Genomic DNA, 21,031 nt, shown 5'->3' on the forward strand with positions numbered 1-21,031 from the left:
GTTTTCTATTGTTAATATCCCTGCAGAACTTTAGGGGTGAGGTTTCTGGATTCCTTTAGAAAGGCAAAAGTTACTACATGGATATGATAAAAACTCTTAATTTGCAGTCATGATAAAAAGGCCAAGCAAATATCTGAGAAGAGGTCAGTAAACAAAAGAAAGAAAGGAAGGGAAGGAAGGAAGGAAAGAAAAGAAGGAAGGAAGAAAAGAAAAAAAGGAAGCCAGCCAGCCAGCCAGCTGTATTCTTACTAACCTTGCGGAAGCTGAAGCACTCCAGTGCTTATGCCTGAAACCAAGTCACCCAGCACATATTCCTTGAATTTATACGCTGGCAACCACTTTGTTATGGGCAGGAACATATAAATAATATTTCTTATTTTTTTAGGAGTACACCTGGCAAGACACAGAGAGACGGAGTTATAAATGAGGAACATCTCTGTAGAATTCACAAAGCATCCTCTGTTCCCCACATCCACAAGCGAGGAGGAAAACTTTGCACTGGTGACCCAAGAAGTTGCCAGATGCGGTAGGAGGCAGAGATGGGCAGAGAGAGTGGCTGGAACATTCTTGGGAGCCAGAGGGAAGAAGTGGATGCTTCAGAGGTAGGTGCAGAATTAGACAGTGGTTTACATCAGGCATAGTAGGAATTCAGTAAACACAGTGAACTAGGTGAAGAAGCTGCATCCAATCGAATGACTGACACTGAATTAATTGCTGTGGGCAGCTCTGCGAACCAAGAGCATCGCCATGTATCTTTCTGCCACTCCACCCCACAGGCTTTCTTTACACATTTGACCTTGCTTCCCTCATACCCGAATGACACAATAAAGGAAAAAGCTCAGAACGCAGCATACATGAATGCCTGTTTCAGCTTATCCCCGATGGAATCTGAAACTTTGTCCTTCTCGTGGAGTCTCTCCTGCAGGACAGGATGGCTGAAAATCGGCCTTTCCACGTAGTACCTCTGAGTTGTTGCAAGGATTTCATTTTCTTCAGCATGATCCATAGTACTCCAGAATTATTCTTCAGCAGCAGGAGACAAACATTTCCTGAGTGTCACTAAGGGAGAAAATCAAAAGTCCGTCTTAGATGCCCAAATCCAACTGCAACTCTTCCTAAGCCTTCCTTCCTCGTGGTACTCTAAGTTTCACAGGCTCCTTGGACACCTCAGAGCAGCTGTCATTGTTCTTCCCGTAGTAGGCACTAACAAATAGGACAAAATCAAGATTAATAAAAAACATACTGTGATTTATTCCCTCCCAGAGCAGTGAGTGGATAACGTGCATACTTTTAACAAGAGCTCATATTAAGCCCAGTGGCTAAATAATGCGGTCAGATAGCTTCAGGTTTATGTAAGCGTAACCGTAAACCAGGCCAGGTCTGAGCAGCTGTATGTCAGGAAAACAGAGAGAGGATAAAGTCGGTCCTTAAACTGACCCCAAGTTCCTGGAAGGTATATTAACCTCCTTCCCAATTCCATCTAGGTTTGATTACTTCCTTACATTATCCTGTGGTCCACAACTGGGACTCATGTCTCCATGATGGAAGTCCCCGGTGACTTGCAAAAGGTCACAAATTCAAAACATCTGTGCAACACTATAATATTGTTTTAAAGTTGATTATGTTCTCAAGTGTTAGACTATTAGCATGATTATATTTTCTCCCCTCCTTGCTAGTGAATACCAGTTATATGAAAAGAAATAACTAAGGAATAAGACTTCATCATATTTGTGGATGAGGAGATGTGTAGAAGAATATTCACAGTAGATTTACGATAGTAAGCAATTTGAAAAAACCCAAATGTCTACCTCTCCACAATAAAAACTATATTTTGGTGCACTCACAAATTGAATATTAAGCAGTAGTTAGAAGAAACAGATCTAAATGTACCATCAATAAATTTCCAAAACTTAATTTTCAATAAAAATGTAAAGCACAGGCTGGGCATGGTGGTGTACTCAGGAGGCTGAGGCAGGAGGACTGCTGTGAGTGTGAGTGCAAGGCCAGCCTCAACTGCATATTGAAACCCTGTCTCAAAAAGACCAAAAAAAAAAAAAAAAAAAAAATAAGTAAGATGTAGATGGATACAAAGGATATAATTTTTAAACAAAGTCAAAAACTTGTAAGGTAATAGAGCCTATGTTATTATAGATGCATAGATACGTAGTAAAGCACAAAATCATTTGTGCCAGGGACAAACACTGGGGTCAGATTGTGGAGACCTCTGGAGAAAAGAGGAATGACTGGGAGATGATAGAGAGCCAGAACTAACTATACCTGCTGTGTTTTGATGGCAAAAAAGAACAGGCACAAGTACTGTGAAGCAGTAAGATGGTCAGGCTGTGTGGTAAGAAAACCAGTGTTTATTACGTGATTCTGTGTACTTGTCTTTATGTCTGAACTATGCACCTCACAAGAAGAAGGTGAGCACACAACTAAACCCAGTGTTCCCACCGAAGCGAGGTAACCCAGAGGAGTCGGGTCCAACGTGAACCCGTAGTGAAGTGTTTGATGGTGGCTACAGGGTTGTGGGTTACAGTGTTGGTCAACTCGCCGCTGTCATGGTGAAAAGTCGGGTTTTCACCAAGCTGACGTCACAGTTCAGTGAACTCAGTGTTTGTGTGACCGACCACAAAACGTCATGCAAGGTAAATACCTGCATCCAAGGAGGGTGAAATTCAAGAGCCCAGGGGTAAGTGAAACGCTAGCAGCCACAGGGCGGAGTACCAACAAGAATGGTGTGAGGATCAACGGCTTCAGCGTTATCACCTCTAGTTCCTATTCCTGCCTGTGTGACAGTATGGAGATACGCCACCTAAGGCTGATCGGAGCCTAAGGACTCTGCCCTCGTAAGTGGGGTTAGGTGTCCCTCTTGATGGCCCTTTCTGTCCTTTGTTCCCTCTGCTGGGTGAGGACACACGGCGTCCATCTTGGAGGTGGAGACTGGACCCTCATTTGCTGTCACCTTGACCTTGAGCTCCCTTCCTCAGCACCGTGAGAAATGAATTTCTACTGTTCATACCTGGGCCAGGTGGCGGTGTTTCGTTACAGCACACGGATGCACCGAGCCAGGTTTGCTAAGTGTGGGCAAGTGCGGTTTTGCAGCAGGATCTAACAAAGACTGTGCGTCTTTGCTTTAGATGAGCAAGGTTGGTTGACCACCTCTCCTGTGGCTTTTTATGGCCTTTCTAGGAGCCATCAGCAGCACTGAAATGTAGCAGAGAAAGCAGCTTAAATCATCAGGCATCCTTATCTCAGTGCTAGCCGTCCTCGGCTGTCAGGATTTACCCACTGACACCCATGAATCTGAAGGCCGCTTCACACCTTCTCTCCACTCTGGCGTCTCCAAATTCCTTTCATTTTGTTCACCAGAGCAATTATCTGTGTGTGTTAAAAGTTCCCTGGGATATTAAGATGACTAGGTATTTAAAATACTGGTTTTCAACTCTGGCTAGACCTAGAATCATGTCAGGTCCTTTTGAAAAAACATGAAATTCTGTTTTTTTTTTTTTTTTTTCTGGTACTGGGAATCGAACTCATGACCTCGCGCTTGCCAGGCAGGCGCTGTGCCGCTGAGCTAAATCCCCAGCCCCAAACATGAAATTCTGGGCCCACCCCGCAGCAGCAGAGCACAGCATGCAGGGGTAGGGCCCGGGCGCTGCCTTCTAAGGCATCCTCACAGGTGTCTAAGAGCAGCTCAGTGGGGACCTTGCCTATAACCTGGGACGGAGAAGCAGACATGGAGAAAAACGAGAAAATCATAAAGAAACCTTTTTTTCATTTTTAGTAGTCTAACTTTAATATTGTGGAATATTTCATATGTGATATAAAAGTCATATGTGTATATACAATAGAATATATATACAGCACACAAAATAGTAATAATAATAATAATAATAATAATAACACCACCCGTGTAATCAACATTCGCCCATGTACAGAGCCTGGGAAGTTTGCCTTTGTCTCCCCGCCTTTGTTCCACCCCCTTTTGAAGTGACCCCCTATTCTGAATTGATTGTTTATCATTATCTTAATTTTACTCATATATTTACAACTTATGCACGGTCTTATATACAAAATTATATTCCTGTGTGTGGTGGCCCACACCTGTAATCCCAGCATTCAGGAGGAGGCTGAGGCAGGAGGATCGCCATGAATTTAAGCCCAGCCTGAACGACATAGCAAGACCCTATCTCAAACAAACAAACAAAAACCCAAAACAAAAACAACCCCCGCCAAAGAAAAAACTATATATAGCAACGGAGTTTCTGTTGCTTCCCATGTGCTGGACTTTGCAGTTTTTCCATCTGGAGAGTGAAAATCAGCATTTGTTGTAACTTTAATTTGTATTGCAGTACACATTTTTCTTTTTACTATTCATGTTCACAATTGCAACTGAGTCTAAGCATGTCATCATTTGGGTTTTGTTTTTAAGGAAAAAAAATTAGTCCCTGTCTTTATCCATTTTGCCATAGAGTTGTTTTTTCTTGATTTGTAACAATTATTCATGTATTACAAAGAAACATTTAAAAATAAAGCAAATTCTAGGCTTCTAGGTAATGAATACTGAATCAGTGACTTATCTAAAGGCGAGGAGGTTATTTTTAAGGTAAACTTCACATATAACAACCACTGTTGAATTCCTATCATCTTGTCTAGTGAAACTGTATCGTTTATAATTTTTTTGTTTTTATTTTTTATTCTCTTTAATGGTTTGATCAATTTTGAATTCTTACATCCGGTAATCTGACCAACTTCGATGAAGATAAAAATATATGATGTAACAACCACTGTTAATAGCTATCTTTTTGTTCTGAAACCCTGTATCATTCTTATTGGTTTTGCTTTGTTTTGTTTTTGTCTGTGTTATTGGCAGTTTGCTATTGTTGTTTTTAAAAAAAAATCCTCTTTAAAATAAAATAAAAAAATAGAGTAAACTTCACAGTTGATGGTACACTATAACAAAACAACACAGCATAGTAAATATAATGCATCTACAACAACATGGTCGGGGAAGGTACGTGGCAAGCATCAGTTTGGAGAGGGATGTTGAGGTCAGGACCCGCGTTAGTGCGAAGATGGCTTCTCTGAGTTTGTAGTCTTCATGTGGGACGTCTGTTCTCAGCCTGGCTGCATCCTGGCGCTGCCTGGCCAGGTCTGAACACCGCTGATGTCTGACTCTCCTGCCAGGGATCCTGATTTAATTGGTCTGGGAAGCAGGAAGGGACTGAGAGTTCAAAAGCTCTCAGGTGATTCCACAGTGCAGCCAAGGTTCAAAGCACTGCCTTAGCAGAAGGCAAAACAAACAAATACCCACAGCTCTGCACTTCCTCTGCCAAGCCAGCCGAGCAAGGAGGAAAAACCCGAGCGCGGGTAAGTACTTGTGTGCCATTTGCTGTGTTGCTATCTTTACTTATGTGTGCCTTTGAAATGTTGAACCACAAACTACAAAAAATAAATATTTAGCCTGGGTTTCTCAAGCAAACCCAGCTTAACTGTCCCAGCTATTTCTCCGAGAGTCTAAGTGAAGAACAAATCTCCAAGAAATTGAGCTCTCAAGCACTAGATGGACTTAGGGAAGCGCGAGGTTAGAGATTCTCTGTAGGGTTCTCAGGGAAAATACACAGGCTCAGTTAAATGTGCACAGCGGATAGTCAAACACATTTCAAAAAGCATACATTGCACCCGTATTAAATTTTTTTCTTTGCCTCAACTCTAACTGGAGAGTTTGTATTTTTCTATGAGAACTCCGGCCACCATAGCACTTTGTGTTTGAGGTTCCAGGGCCCTGTGCGTAATCTCTGTCCTCCTTGACAGATCTGTTTGGTAGCTTGCGAACGCACGTCCTGACTAGAAAAGGAGGAGAAGAGGATGCTATAAGGAAATACCTACCCTGGTTTCACAGAATGAGATGTCCTTCGAGAGGACTCATTATTCTCGACAACAGTGATTAAAAAATTAAATCCTCGAAGGGTGTCAATAACCACCGTACCAGAAACGGAGGCAAAGAAGGCAAGGACCAACGTTAGGAGCTCAAATGACCAAATTCACATGGCCAGTGATGAGCGTCCGGTGTGCTGACTGAAATTGTAAATCACTAAGTTGTAAAACCACACAACGCCTGGCATAGAGGAGAAAGGTCACTTTTAAGACGGCCCAAAGGGACATACCTTCTGCTAGGTTCTCAAGCAAAAGAACTAACGAAGCAAACTCCCTGAATGGTTCAAGCCCCATTTTCCGCAGGTATGAAAGACGGGATTTAAAAATTGTTGTAACATCTTTCATAAGAGATTCCTAGATCTGAAAGTGACCTTGGAGATCACCCAACTTAACTCCGCCAGCTGCAGGTGACTCATCTAGATGTGCTAGGGGGTAGGGGACTCGTTTCAAAGGCAGAGATATTTATAAATAGAAGTTATACCACGACGGCAGTAACATTTTAAGATTCAATAGTGGTTTTGTAGAAGACGCTCCAAGAACCTGTGGCACGAGGACCAGGTTCTTTTTTTTTTTTTGGTTTTTCTCCGGTACCGGGAACTGAACTCACGACCTTACGCTTTCCAGGCAGGCGCTTTTGCCGCTGAGCTAAATCCCCAGCCCCTCAGGATCAGGTTCTGTAGCAGGTAAACCGGTCCCCACACAGTCCACCGTGCCTGGGCTTTCGTCCCAGAAAGATTTCCAGGCTCTCGCAGATTCTGATTTAGTAATTTTAAATCTGTGTTCTTCTTAGAAGTCATGGAATAAGAACTTGACACAACCTGTTTGGAAAACCGGCTAAGTTCCCTGAGAAGAGACGCCCAAATGCCATTCATCTCTGCACAGCGACCAGCTCACAGGGCTCACAATCTACGCCATCCACATGCCCATGACCCCGAAAGTTTTCTACCACTCCTTTTAGTATTCTCATTATTATTTGTGACAAAAACGCTTCGCATAAGATCTACCCTCTCAGTGAAGTTCTAAGTGTGCAATATAGTATTTTGTTTTTTTAAAGACAGGGTTTTGCTATGTAGTTCAGGCTAGGCTTGAACTCACTATGTAGCCTAAGTTGGCCACAAACTCATAGCGATCCTCCTGCCTCAGCCTCCCAAATGCTGGCATTACAGGTATGTGCCACTACAATGCAGTATTGTTAACTGTGGGCCCTACAGTTACCACAGATGTTCAGGATTTGTTCTTCCTGTGTAACTGAAGCTTTGCTCCCTTTGGCAATGCAGCCCTATGACCCTTCCTCCTTAGTCACCGTTCTACTTTACGTGTGTCTTATCTTTACTGTTTCCAGTGACAAGATCTGAGAAGAGAATTTGGCAAATTTGTTCAAAATGTCCCTTAAATCCTTCTGTGCTTCAATGAGCTAGAGCAGCCTCTGCAGCCTGAAATTTAGAACCCTTCCCAGTACAGTAGCGTTTTTCTTTATTAAATTTAGGAAGTGAGTATTTTTCTGGGTGGCCTGCAGGTATTGGAAGAGAGTGAGCGCACCTTTTCAAAGTAATCAACTTACCTGTCGATAACGGGAATAAATGCTCTTATTACCCTTTTAACTCCAAATATTCGGGCCCATGCCAAGCTCACTGAGTCTGTCCCCTGTCTTCCCTATGGGCATTGCATAAACAATTAACAAAATAAATGTGATCAGGAAAATTTTCAACACTGTCCAGACAGGGTATCACTGTGTAATCCAGGCTGGCCTTGAACTCGCTATACAGCCCAGGCTGGCCTCGAATTGGCTGCAGTCCTCTTACCTCAGCCTCCCGAATGTTGGGATTGCAGCCTGTGCCACCAGCCCAGACGGAAAAAAATTTAAATACATACATAGCGTATAACAAAGGCTTCATGAATTATAATCCAGAAAAACTTCTTACCTGTAGCCTTACCAGCCTATTTCTAAAAGCAAACGGAGAGCCAGTCTCTCTTCTTTACTATAACCAGAATATGCGATCTGCTCTTTCTAACAGTCATTGACTGATTACAGGAAGAGCAAAGGCCCTGAAACCTGCCAGCTGCTCTTCGATGCACACTGCCAGCTCTCGAGGCTTCTGAGTTGCTGCTGACTGTTGGCGGGTACCTGGGGGGTGTGGGATGGCCGGGGTTCAGCGCCTGCCCATCCCTCGCCCTCTTCTTTACACGTCCTCCTCCCCAAAGGGCTCCTAGATGAGCACTGAAAACCCGCCCCGTTTGCTGGGCCTTGGGTCAGGGCCGTGTTGGGAGACAGCACCAGCACCTACCCTTGTGTGGCTTTTTGCAGGCTACGTAAGTTTCCCTGCCTCAGTTTCCTTATCTGCAAATGGCAGTGGGAATCCAGGCTGTGGAATCACACAGACCAGCTCAACTCCTGGGCCTGCCGTTCTGCTAGGATATCTGCCAAATTCCCGACCCCGCTAGGCAGGGGGACCGGAGGGCCTTGCTTCTGCCTGCGGTGCCAGGTCATCACTGCTTCCCAAAGTGCCACCGCTGGAGAAATAAACCCTGTTCCCCTCGGAATCCAAAGCTGTAACACGGAGAGAAGAGTACCTCATTTTAAACCTGTAAGGATTAAGTTAGAAAACACCTCCAGGACCTGACACAGTGCTCAAAAGTGCAGAATTTATTATGACTACTGTGTGTAAAGCCCCTAATTTCAGTAAGGTTGCTCGCTTGTAAAAGAGGAGAGTGATTTTCCTTTGTTCTTATTTAATTACTGCTTTGAATCACTAATATAGTCACAGGACTCAAAAACTCTTGCATGAAAAGAATGAAAGTGAAATCTCACGTCCGTGCCATGGCTGGACCACCACCAGAACGCAGTTGCCCGTGCATCTGCCCAGAGGTGGTTTACGCACTCCCCGCAGATATGAACACACATTCTTCCTCAGGACTGCCTTTCACTTCGTATATCCTGGTGATCTTTCCACGACAGCACAAAGGAGCTTCCTTATGCTATGTTTTATTATTATTTTTATTGTTATTTTATTTTGTCTTTTTGAGACAGGGTCTCACTATGCAGTTCAGGCTGGCCTTGAGCTCACTTTGTAGTCCAGGCTGGCTTCCTCATCACAACAATCCTCCTGCCTCAGCCTCCTGAGTGGTGGGATAACAGGCATGCATCACCATATCCTACCTTCTGTGTTTTAAATAGCTGTATAGCATGCCATTATAAGGTTGTCCCATAATTTGTTTAGCAAGTCCTATAGAGCTGCACTGGGGATAAAAGAATTATAAAATACGTGAAATAAAGTCTTTATAATACTTCAGTAGGCACTTAGTATTACTGCACTTTTGTTTTTTGAAATGGAGTCTATTTTGCCCTGGCTGGCTTCAAATTCTTGAGCCTATTCCTGTTTCAGCCTTCCACATACTGTGATTGGGACTGTAGCACGTAGCTCTGTGCTTAGCTCTGTTATTAGCCTTTTGTTTTATTTATTTATTTATTTTTAGTACCCAGAATTGAACTCAGGACCTTGCACTGCTAAGTAGGTGCTTGTGCCTCTGAGCTATATACCTGGCCCCTGTTTTTTTTGTTTTTTGTTTTTTTTCCAGTACCGGGAATCAAACTCACGACCTTGAGCTTGCCAGGCAGGCGCTGTGCCACTGAGCTAAATCCCCAGCCCCTTGGCCCCTTGGCCCCTTGGCCCCTGTTGTTATCCTTTTAATCTATCTCATGGTTATTCCTTTTTACCTGCTTTATTTCTCAACGCCTTAGCTCTTCATTTTCACCCGTTGTGTGGTATAAATCTATAGTCTCTGTTTGCATATCAGGCCATACCACATAAGCTGACTACACTCAGAGATCACCAAGTTCTGATGGTGTGACCTTGGGAAAGCTGTCACCTCTTGCCTGCAGCAATCTGCTTCCTTTTGGGGACTTCCTCCAGGTGGATAAGGCATGAACAGAGAGGAACACAGGAAGTGTGGGGGCCAGGCGATGGTCGGTGAGGAAATACCAACATTTAGGAAATGAGATCAAGAGGCTTTTGTACATAAAATAGGTTTCCTTTTTATTAATATAAAATGAATATATGACTACTATGGAAATTTGGAAAATTATTTTTCCATCCATAAATTATTTATCTTAAATGTATACTCTAAATTTTATGTGTATATATGTATTATGTATATACATATGGCTGAGATGCTTTTTTTTTTTTTGGTACTGGGAATTGAACTCAGGACCTTGCACTTGCCAGGCAGGTCCTGTGCCACTGAGCTAAATCCCCTGCCTGAGAGGCTTTCTTACCAGTTCTGGGTTTTAATTTTTTTTAATGCAACACTATCGTAAGCATATCACCATGTCATCAAACAGGTTTATAAGCATAGTTTGTCATAACTATGTAATATTTTCTAATGTACATGTACCACGATTCAGGTAACTACTCCTGAAGTATTGCTTAGCCCTCTTTCAATTTTTTGCCATTGTACACGGGGATTTATGTTGAGATCTGTGAGTTTATATACATCATGACAATGAATAGTTCTTATTTAAACGATGCTGATATTGATGACATGTGCTGGGTAACTTAGGATGGGACTACATAAAAGCAGTCTTAAGACAATGTGGATGGCAGACATTGATGAGTCTCTCAGGCCATGGAGTACAACAGTTAAAAGCATAGCGCGTAACACTAATTGGAACGGTAGGTGAAAAATCAGGGCACATACACAAGAATCATCCACAGATGTCAGATGGAGTAGCTGACGCTCTGACCGAGTATCAACAGCCTGCGCTGGGATTTAGGTGTGCCTCATCTCAGAGACCATGTTCTTACCTTATGCCGCCTTATTAAGTGTGGATCAGACTAATCATGTCAAAGTGCTAGTCTAAACTTACCTCAATCATATTAACTACAGGCATGCACTCCTACTTGTCACGTCTATTTTTTATGGAGCATGGTGTTTTTAACTGAATTAAAAGCAGGTGGGAAATCCGGGAAGGCTTCAGAGGAGATGTGGGATTTCTAGAAGCTCTAGGATAATGAATAGATAGAGAAACGATGGGCACGGGAGACTGCACAGAGAGGAAAGGTGAACGTTAGCAGGACACGTTCACAGAATACAGAAAGCACTGCAGGAACTGGGCCTTGGTAGTCACAGGAAACGGACTGGAGCAGGCAGGACAGGTCTCAGACGAGCTCAAAAGGCGGGCGGGCCAGCCTGGAGGTGCCCTTCTGTGCCGTGGCCACATCCAGTGCAGACCCGGTGGCCAAAACCACTCTGCCACGGGCATTTTATTCAGTCTAATAAAGACATCGAGTCCCTTCCAGCACTAATTTACTGTGATCGGTGAGCTGATAAACTGCAGTATTTATTTTCTAACCAGGAACACTTGAAAGATCACTGATGTACTCTGGGTAAGAAGCTTAGTCATTCACATTGGTGCTTAAGTTTGGATGACAGGTGTTTTAATATGACAAAATTCACTGAGTAAAAATGGAAGGAGAATCTACTGGTTGATGAGTCATTTTTCTTCTGAAATAATTTGAGACACTAATTTAAAAAAGGTACCAGGTATCACAATGGTAACAGAACTCTGCTATTTTCTGAGGACTTTTTTTTTAAATTGGAGTGTGCTGTTGTCTCTATAATATTGTTCAGATGTCTGCAGTGCTTGGAAAGGCTATTGCTGTGCACCGTGCTGATAGTATTGCTTGTTATAGAATATATAGTATACAATATACAATATGTAATATATAACATATATAAATAATTTGACTTTTTGAAAACTGTAGCTGTGCTATCAGCTTTGGAAAAAGTATCCCTGTTTACCACGTTGAGTTGCTACATGTTGAGTTGCTATTCCAGCCACACTATCTAGAAATGTTAAACATAGTTTTTTCCATTTGTATTGGGGTAACACACTGTATTAAATAGGTGAGGTCTTATCTATGTGGGTTTGATTACAGAAAATAAAATTCTCAAAATAATGAAAAGTATGAAACTGTAAAAATCATTTTTGTTACCAATTCTTCTATTAGGTTTCTTTCAACTCTAATTCAACATTTTTCAAAACAAGAGAAATTGGTATTAAGGTGGGATTTGTGAGGGATTGTTCTGTACATTTAGCATCGCTGTTCTCAATATTAAATTCTAGCAGCACCCCCCACCACGATACATTTCCAAGTCTCCTGTAGAATTTAGAGCTAGATAGCAAAAGTATATAGCTATTTTTCCTGTTCATCAAATTTACATATTATCTATGAGTACACATCATGAAAAATGAACATTTAAGTCTCTTTACTCTCTTCTATTTTTGCTAAGTTACATTACTGTTTTTAATTTGCTTAGCTATATAACCAGTACAGGCTAGCTCATTCTTCCTATTCTCCTTTTGGAACTTCTATTAGACATTTGTTGAAATTTTTCTTTTCTGTTTTTGTTTTGTTTTGGCCATCCTTGGGATTGAATACAGAAAAAGGGCTGGGCATGAGCTACAACCCCAGTCCTTTTTTATTTTTTAATTTTGTGATAGGATGTTGATAAGTTGCTAAATTGTCCAGGTTGAGCTTGAATTTATGATCCTTGTGCTTTAGCCACCCAAAGTTCTGGAATTACAGGCATGAGTTACCATGCCCAGGACATTTAATTCTTAAAATCATTCTCCTTGGAGCCGATTGACTATCTGCCCTAATATTTCTAATCCTGGTAAACATGTGTCATTTTAGGATTTATTTTCACTGCACTAGGGAATTAGTTCTACTTTTTCTAATTAGTTCCACATTTTCTTCTGTGTTTTAACACTCATTTTGCTGGAGCACATCCTCAGGCAACTCTTTCAGATATAAGTGTCATGAATCTTTAAATGATTGAAAATGTGTTCATTTCACCTTTATGTGCAAGTGATAACTTTACTGGTAACAGAATTCTAAGTTAAAAATCATTTTCCTTAATAAATTGGAGGCATTGTTCCCTTAGCATCCGGTTTACTCATCAGAAGCCTTATACCAATCTTAAGTAAGTAATTTTACTTTTCCTTTCTGAAGGTCTCAAGAATTCGGTGATGTTGTATCTCTCGCTGTTCATTTGATGAACACACTTACTCTCAGCTCTGGGAAATATTTGTCTAGCATATCTTTGTCAACCTTTTCCCCTTCATTTTCTTTTTCTAGAGTTCCAATAGACTTACTGGAGCTCTAAATTATTTATTAATTTTCTCTCTCATTTCCTAGTATATTCTCTATCTCTTTGGCTGTTAGTTATGCATTCTGGGGTATTTTACCTTTGAACTTTTCTGAGGCTTATTCTTATTCTTATTGAGACAGAGACTTGAAATATTGCTCAGGGTGGTCATTAAAGTGTGTGTGTTTTAGTAATCATTTAAAATTTTTTGAGTTTTTTTTTTTGTTTGCTCCTTAATTGCATTTTATTTTTGTTGTATGGAAATAATATCTTTTAAATCACTCTGATCCTCAGATTTTTTTTGGAATGATTTTGTTTTTCCCTGAGTTTTTTCTCCTCTAGCAGTAGCGATTGTTTATCTTGATTTTTTTGTTTTGTTTTGTTTTTTGTTTCGTTTTTTGAGACAGAGTCTGCCTATGTAGTTCAGGCTGGCCTTGAACCCTCTGGATAGCCCATCCTGGCCTTGAATTGTCAGTGATCCTTCTGTCTCAGCTTCCTGACAGCTGGGATTATATAAGGTATGTGCCCACATGCCTGGCTTCATGCGCTTTAATGTCAAGTTCTCCTTGGTTATGTATTTTCTTTGTAAGCCAACGACTTCATTCACTCCCTTGGCTAACGAGTGTCACTTTCCCCCACTGTCATTACGTCTGTGTTTCTAGGCTAGGGCTACTCCTTCAACAAAACAGTGATTAGGAGGCTCTGTGTTTGAGTGGGCTATTTTGGTACTGAGCTTCACTTTAGAGTGAAGCGGCAAGAACTCTTTTTCTTGTCATTATTCCCTAAACAATAGAACTATTTTCATAGTATGTACATTGCATTAGACATTACAAATAATTAGAGTTGACTTAGAGTATGTGGAGGTTATCTGCAAATACTACACAATTTCATCAAGGAGACTTGGGCGTCTGAGGATTTTGGCACCCGCAGGTGGTGTACTAGAACCAGTGCCCATGGTTAGCCAGGGCCGACTTCCCCACATGCTAGCGTTCACGTCACAACCCGAGCTCACTGTAACTGACCGGGCAGACTCGCCATGCATCGCTCTGCCTGGAGACGCCCCTGCGCATGCGTGTTCTTGTCCCCGCTGGCGGCAAGCTCACAGCTTGCTTCTCTGGCTTCTTTCTAGAAGGTCACTTGTGTCCCCGTGGTGGTCCTTCTTGCATTAATTCTTGCTTCTGAGCATCACTAACTCACTTCAAACATTACCCTATGTCATTCTGTTCTGTCTGCATGACTTTATAGCCATTTTAATGGAGTTCTCACATAGAAAAAGCAATGCCTGCGCCTCCCCTTTTATCTTTACCTTTTGATTTGTTAACATTGTCTATTTTGCAAATTGGGCAATTATGTAGTAAAATGTGTTGAATACATTTTAAATATAAAATATATGGATGTGTGGAGAAAGATTTAAAATCACTTCCCGTAAAGTGGCAGGTGTGTTTGGTGGAGGGAATCACATTTTCTGTTTATCTGCACTTTCTCGGATTTGCACAGTAGGTACCACTGTTCTAGGAATGGACAGAATGAAAGCAATTGTTAATGGCGGTTACAGAACTGAGAGCTATTGTCGTTATCCTCCCAGGGGAACAGCCTGCAAACACTGAGACCCTTGGCACTGGGGGAAGAGGGGATCTGCTCCACAGACTCCCGGAACCCTGAGGCTTGAGAATACGGCTGACTGAGATTGGGGTGTAGGTGAGTCGCTTGACTGATTCATGCTGTCAGGATTATGTTTCTGTTCAGCGCTTCACATGCAGTTGAGAAGGAAAGTCATTTTCCTCCTCTGCCAGCCAAACGCATGAGGCCCCTTCAGATTCGCTTCCTTTTGAAGCCCAAACTGCCAACCGCTGCCTGAAGGCCTCACAGCCCAACACCGCATGCAAGGGGTCAGGTACTTGATGAAGGGACTGAGGTGGACCAGGAGCTCTGTGCCCGTCTAGAAAGCAGGGGCCAAGCCCACTGCACACGGCTGCTGCTCGGCCCTCGTTGGGTGTTGGCTGAGAGCTCAACTTAAAATTTTCGTCACACAGCCCTTTCAGTGAATGATGTTGGGAGGACTTCTTATCTACCTTCAAAATAATGAAACTGGGTCTTTATCCCACACTGCATATTAAAAATCACCTTAAAAGGGATTAAAGACATATATATTTAAGACTCAAAACTATAAAACTACTGGAAAAAAAGCAATGAAAACGTTCTGTTCCATTGTTCTGAGCCATGATTTTTGGGAAATGGCCCTGGAAGTATTAGCACCAAAAACAGGAATAGAGAAATAAGATGACCTCAAACTAAAAAGCTTCTTACAGCAAGGGAGGAGATAGCCTAGAGAATGGAAACCATACATTGAATAAGAGGTTAATATCTAAAATGCATAAGGAATTCAGGGGAAGGGGGAAAAGAGATGTGTTATATATATAACAAAGTTGTGTTATGTACATGTACCAGCTCTCTGCAATGAATCCAATTGAATAAAAATCTAAGAGGGGAAAAAAAGGAATTTAAACAACTCAGTAACAATGAAAAAAAGATTAAAAATGGCCAAAGGACTTGAGCAGACATTTTCAAAAGAGCATATACAAATGAGTAACAGGTAAGTGAAAAACCTGTCAGCATCACTAATCACTAGGGCAATGCAAATTTAGATCACAGTGAGACACTGTGGAAGGTTTCTAGTGAAAAAGAAAGAAGAAAGATAACAAGTGATGGTAAGGATATCGGGAAAAGGGAAATCTTGGACACTATTGATAGTAATGTAAATTACTGCAGGCATTAAGGAAAAACAGTATAGAGGTTTCTCAAGATATTATAACTACATGATCTGGTATTCCCACTTCTGAAAATTATCCAAAGGAAATGAAATTAATATGTCAATATTAATCAATATCCTGTGTTTACTGCAAAGCTTTTTCACAATAGCCAAGAAATGGAAATAACCTAATGTCCATAAACTGATGAATGCATTAAGAAAATGTGGTAGCTATATACAACATTATGCTATGTGAAATAACTCAGGCACAGCAAGATAAATACCCCATGCTTTCACTTTTATACCGAATTTTTATAAAGCTGAACTCATAGAAGTTGAAGGGCAGTTCCCAGAGGCTGCAGGGCTGGGGCGGGGTGGGGTGCATTGAGCAAGGGGATACAAAGTTTCAATTAGCAAGAAGGAGTAAGATTCGAGATTTTTTTACAGCAGGGTGACTACAGCCAATTATAACGTACTCCACATTTCAAGTTAAGACAATAAATTTCAAATGTCTCACCATAAAAAGGTTGGATAAGGGAGGTGATGGTTATGTTCATTAGCTTGATTAAATCATTCCTCAGTGTGTCCATGATCAAAAAACATCACATTGTACCCCCTTCATGTATGTAATCATGATTTGTAAATTAAAAAATACTATTACTATAAAAATCAAAACATTCTTTACATTGAGGTTTAATTTGCATGTAGATTGGCACACACATATGATTTGATGAGTATTTTTGTGCATTTCAAGCTATTATATGTAGAATTTCTCATTACCCAGAAATATCGCTGAAAATCTCCATCCAATCTCTGCCATGTCACACAACCATGGTTCTGATTTCTATCACCACAGACTAGTTTTGCCTATTCTTAAACTTCATATAGAACCTATGATTTTTAAAAAGAGCTGAAAACTACATTTTCACAAAACTTCCTCAGCTTTACATGCTGGAAGCCTATACTGATTGCCTTATACATGTTGGGCAAGTGCTCTACCACTGAGCTCCCTCCCCAGCCAAAACACTGTTTGTCATTAAACAGTGGGTAGCAGGACCAATACAACATTAAGGCCACACTCAGCCCAACAGCCTCACTCTGTGTCTGGTCTACAGTGTCAACTAGGAAGATGTTCTGTACACATTTATTAAGCTTCCTCTCATGATGGCTGGTTTGGTACCACATGGCAGCTTTCATTCCCAGACCTGGGGGAGAAGCAGAGTGGAGCACATATCAAAGGGTACAAGGAGAAAACGGAGAACTCAGCTGCTGTTCTTCTCAGCAGACAGCAAGAAGCCCACCTTCGCATCACCTTACAAGGCTGGCCTGCAGGGCCCCAGATCTGCTCCCACTCTTGCCTCCTGTCCCTGCTTCCCACCTGTCATTCTGCACCATCCCTGGGGTCCTCTGCTGTTTGGTGAGCTGAAGGTGCAGAGCTCGCTCCTTCACCACCTTCTGTTCCAGGCTCAGGGTCACTCTCTCATGTGAACACCTTAGTCTAAAAATTGTACCACTCCACCTCTTTCTTTTTCTCCACAGCGTGGATCACCATCCCACCGTAGCACTGCTCGAGTCTAAAATAGAACACGACATCTACAAGGCATTTGGCTTCTGTATTTCTGCCTTGCCTCCTCCTCCACAAGAACAGAAGCTATACGAGGACGGGCACAGAGTCGGAATCCGTTCCACAGCTGGCGAAGGGGTGAGTGAATCAAGGAAGGAAAAAACAGAGAAAGGAAGAAAAGAAAAAAACACTCCTGCTCCCTCTGGAGAGAAAAATGTTCAGTAAAACAGTGACGAGTTAAAATATTTTATCACTTCTAATTATTTTGCAACCATTTCACTATTTTGCAGAAGTAAAGATTTAAAAAGCAAACTAATGTTAATCCTAAGGCTCATCATGACTCTGACCACCGCTTCCATCTTAACAGGTGAGTGTGTGGGAGGAGAAATGTTTATGGAAACACACAGCCTTTGCGTTCAGTTTAGTAATAATTAGGCTTTTCATTAAGTTTCATTGTTTCATTAAGTTTCATTGTTTAGGATGACAAAGCCATCTTTCCTGAGTAACTTTTGTACCTTAATTCATTGTAACAAGTAGCCGAAGAAGGAATTATGAAGTAATAAAATAGCATATGTCTTATTCCCTGGCCTCTTTGAAAATAATGATTAGCAGTAAACGTAAAAAATGAATCTAATCCTATAATTTTTTTTTTTTTTTAAAGTGACAGTGAATACAACCAGCGCTGGGGGGTTAGCTGGTTCTGCAGGTCAGCACTGGAGTTTTGACATCAGGTAAGGGTAGCAACTCTGAGACACGAACTCCAACAGGGCGGGGTTCACCAGTCAAAGATACTATTTGGGATGAAGTCTGGCCCTGGGATTGGTCAGCACTGGGTTAGATCAGGAGTTAGAACTGGGTTGGAACTAGACCGCCTGCTAGTTCACTGTGCGTCCTGCTGAGAACAGACAGAAAGCTGGGGTCACAAGCTCACAGAAAGCCACACAGAGCGGGAGGGGACACACACACACACACACACACACACATGCACACACACACACGCACACACAGACACACACACACATGCACACACACACACACAGACACACACACACACACACACAGACACACACACACGCTTTTTGTCTTTTAGGATGGGAGAAACAAACACTTTGATAAATAAAGATTGTGAGTTACACTTTTGGATAAGTTTAAACCTACGAACAATTTTTCAACTGTCAACAGCTACAGAATTCACGACACAAAGGCAGCAAGATTAGGCCCCGAGAAATGCGTGAGGTAAACAAAGTCCTTCTCCCCCCCCACCCCCCGCCCCGCTCTCCCAGGTCGGGTAACTCAATCGTCTTTGACTACTTGAGAAGACGCATGGATCATTTTTTCTCTCGGCGTGGACAGAGCAGCTCACATTTCCACTACCATCAAGGTGATCGTCCCTATCCCTTGTTGACACCTTTCTTCCGCACCTCGACAAGTCACAGAGCACGGGAGACAGTTTCAGAGGCGATTAAATACTGGCACGGATACCCAAGAGATGCAATCATCCCCGGGACCTTTCGGTGCAGCGGCCACGTGGGCGGGCAGAGTTACACCTCCAACACCATCGGGATGTGTGGGGCCTGGAAACTCAGAAGACCTTGGTGGGGAACAGAGGAAGGAGAGGTGCAGCCCATGCCTGAATGCCCAAGCAATCTAGGCCCCTTCTTAGATGCGCACCTTTGGACACGGTGACCGCACGGCACACATGGCGTTTAGCCAGGCACGTGCAACCGATTTTGCCAGCCTGCATTCTGTCCTATGATGATACAATCGCCGAATCAGTTGTCAGTGCAGACTGAAGCCAGGGATTTTCTATCTGGCTGGACATTAGCATTTTCTAGGGGGCCTGGGCCTACCTCAGTCCAATTAAATTGGAAGTTTTGCTTGGTATTTTTTTTGAAAGTGAACTCCCAGGCGGTGCGAGTACACATCAGTATGTGAAAGCCGCAGCCCCACACACCACACCACTTTCATCCATAGAAAAACTGAAGCCCAAAGAATTTAATTGGCTTGTGACTTTCCCACAATCACTTGCCTAGTTAGTAGCAGAGCTCCCATTAAAACCACGAGCTCCATGAATTTACTCCTCCAGCGAACACCTATCGGTGATGCTCTAGATCTGATGAGCAAACATGCACCCAGGTGCCATCCAGAAGTAAGGCCAGTCCCCGCTGGCGGGTACCTAAGAGTCAGGATGATCCTGATCCGAGTGAAAAGGTGAGAAGCAGTGTAACTGCTCTGCCTTCTCTCTTCGACTTTTCATCCAAATAGATTCTGCCTCTGCATCGCGGACATCCATGCCTACGTTGGCGCTTAGGCCCTGCTCTCCAGTGTCACCAGTTCCAGGAGGTCCACTTACCCAGATCCAGCGTGTGGCGTGAAGGCAGGGGACAGGAAGGACCCCAGCTGGGACTCCAGCTCTGCTCCCTGCGTCCTGGACCAGAGGCGAGAGCTGCGGAGGGAGAGAGCACCCGCCCCTGCAGAAAGAAGAAGAAAGCACAGTTAACCCAGCAGGTGCCGGTCTGGGCTTTGGAGGAAGGTCTGCCCCAAATGCTCATCAGTGCCCTCGCTGACTCCTGATACCAAGCCTCCCTTGAAGACATAGCTGTGCTACCCCAGGGGCTTACATGCAGCATGGTTCTTATGTCAGAAAACACAAATACAGGGGACAGTGAAAAGCAAAGGCCAGTGTTTGAACTCAGCCATGCACATACCGAGCAAAACACTGGTGCCAAAACCGTGTGAGAAACTGTTCCCCCAAAGGGGCATCAGCCCTGGGAGTGCAGCATCGCAGAAGTACTTTTCTTGAGGAGGGCACGGAAAATAGAAAAATGAGAGAGATTTACAGTGTTCGAGATCAAACTTGCTCTTGTTCAATTAAAAAAGTCAGAGGACTAATCTGTCTTTAGTCTTTCACAAATAATGCAGTGATTACTTCCACTGACAAAGACCTTACTCAGGCGGCGGGTGTTTATTCCACTTGGAAGTAAATTAAACCGTATCCACCCAGTTTGTGGATCTGCACACATGCTGTTTCGTTTCTGTTGTCCACATATGTGCCCTCCATTGTGCTACCTCATTGGAAAGCAAGGTTTTTTTTTTTTTTTAATTGAAAGGAACATTTTTTATTTTAAAAATAAAAGAAAGAAAACATATTAACAAACAGACATCCATTTACAAAATAGCATAAGAATGATACAAACAATACAGAGTTACAGACAAAGTTGTAGGAAATTAACAATTGTTGTATTACTTATTGATATCTTCAAAGTGGTTTCTCAGGAAAACAAATAGAGACATGCAAGACTGATCAAACAGGTAATCATTAACTGTTCTTTGAAAGGAACTTTTTTTTTTTATTTTAAAGAGAGTAGTACATGAGAAATGAACAAATAAAAAAAATAGAACAGTAGCAGCATACCAGTATCATGAACATAAACAAATCAAAGCAAAAACATTCAAAGTGATACAGGGTCTCAAGACACATTAATACGGATCAACAGTGGTTGTTACGTTGCATACCGGTCCTCAACTACATTGCTCAGATTATCAGATGTAAGAATGAAAGATTGCTCAAACCATTGAAGATATTAAGAAAATAATTCTTCAATAAAACATTAGGGATAATACAGAGT

General features: G+C 42.3%; 1 protein-coding gene across 1 annotated transcript in view; it reads right to left on the bottom strand.

Moving 5' to 3' along the window:
• Slc26a5 (solute carrier family 26 (anion exchanger), member 5) overlaps positions 1-20,130 on the bottom strand; it is a 55,366-nt gene extending 35,236 nt beyond the window's left edge. Inside the window, exons 1-3 of the mRNA XM_005377231.2 lie at positions 19,756-20,130; positions 855-1,059; positions 254-393 (exon numbers count right to left, since the gene is read on the bottom strand). Of these exons, the coding sequence (XP_005377288.1) occupies positions 254-393; positions 855-1,006 (292 nt within the window). The 5' untranslated portion in view covers positions 1,007-1,059; positions 19,756-20,130. The remainder of the gene's footprint in view (positions 1-253; positions 394-854; positions 1,060-19,755) is intronic.
• Positions 20,131-21,031: the final 901 nt, after the last annotated feature.

Source organism: Chinchilla lanigera, unplaced genomic scaffold (assembly GCF_000276665.1).
Source record: "Chinchilla lanigera isolate Chin_1 unplaced genomic scaffold, ChiLan1.0 scaffold00009, whole genome shotgun sequence".
NCBI lineage: Eukaryota > Metazoa > Chordata > Mammalia > Rodentia > Chinchillidae > Chinchilla > Chinchilla lanigera.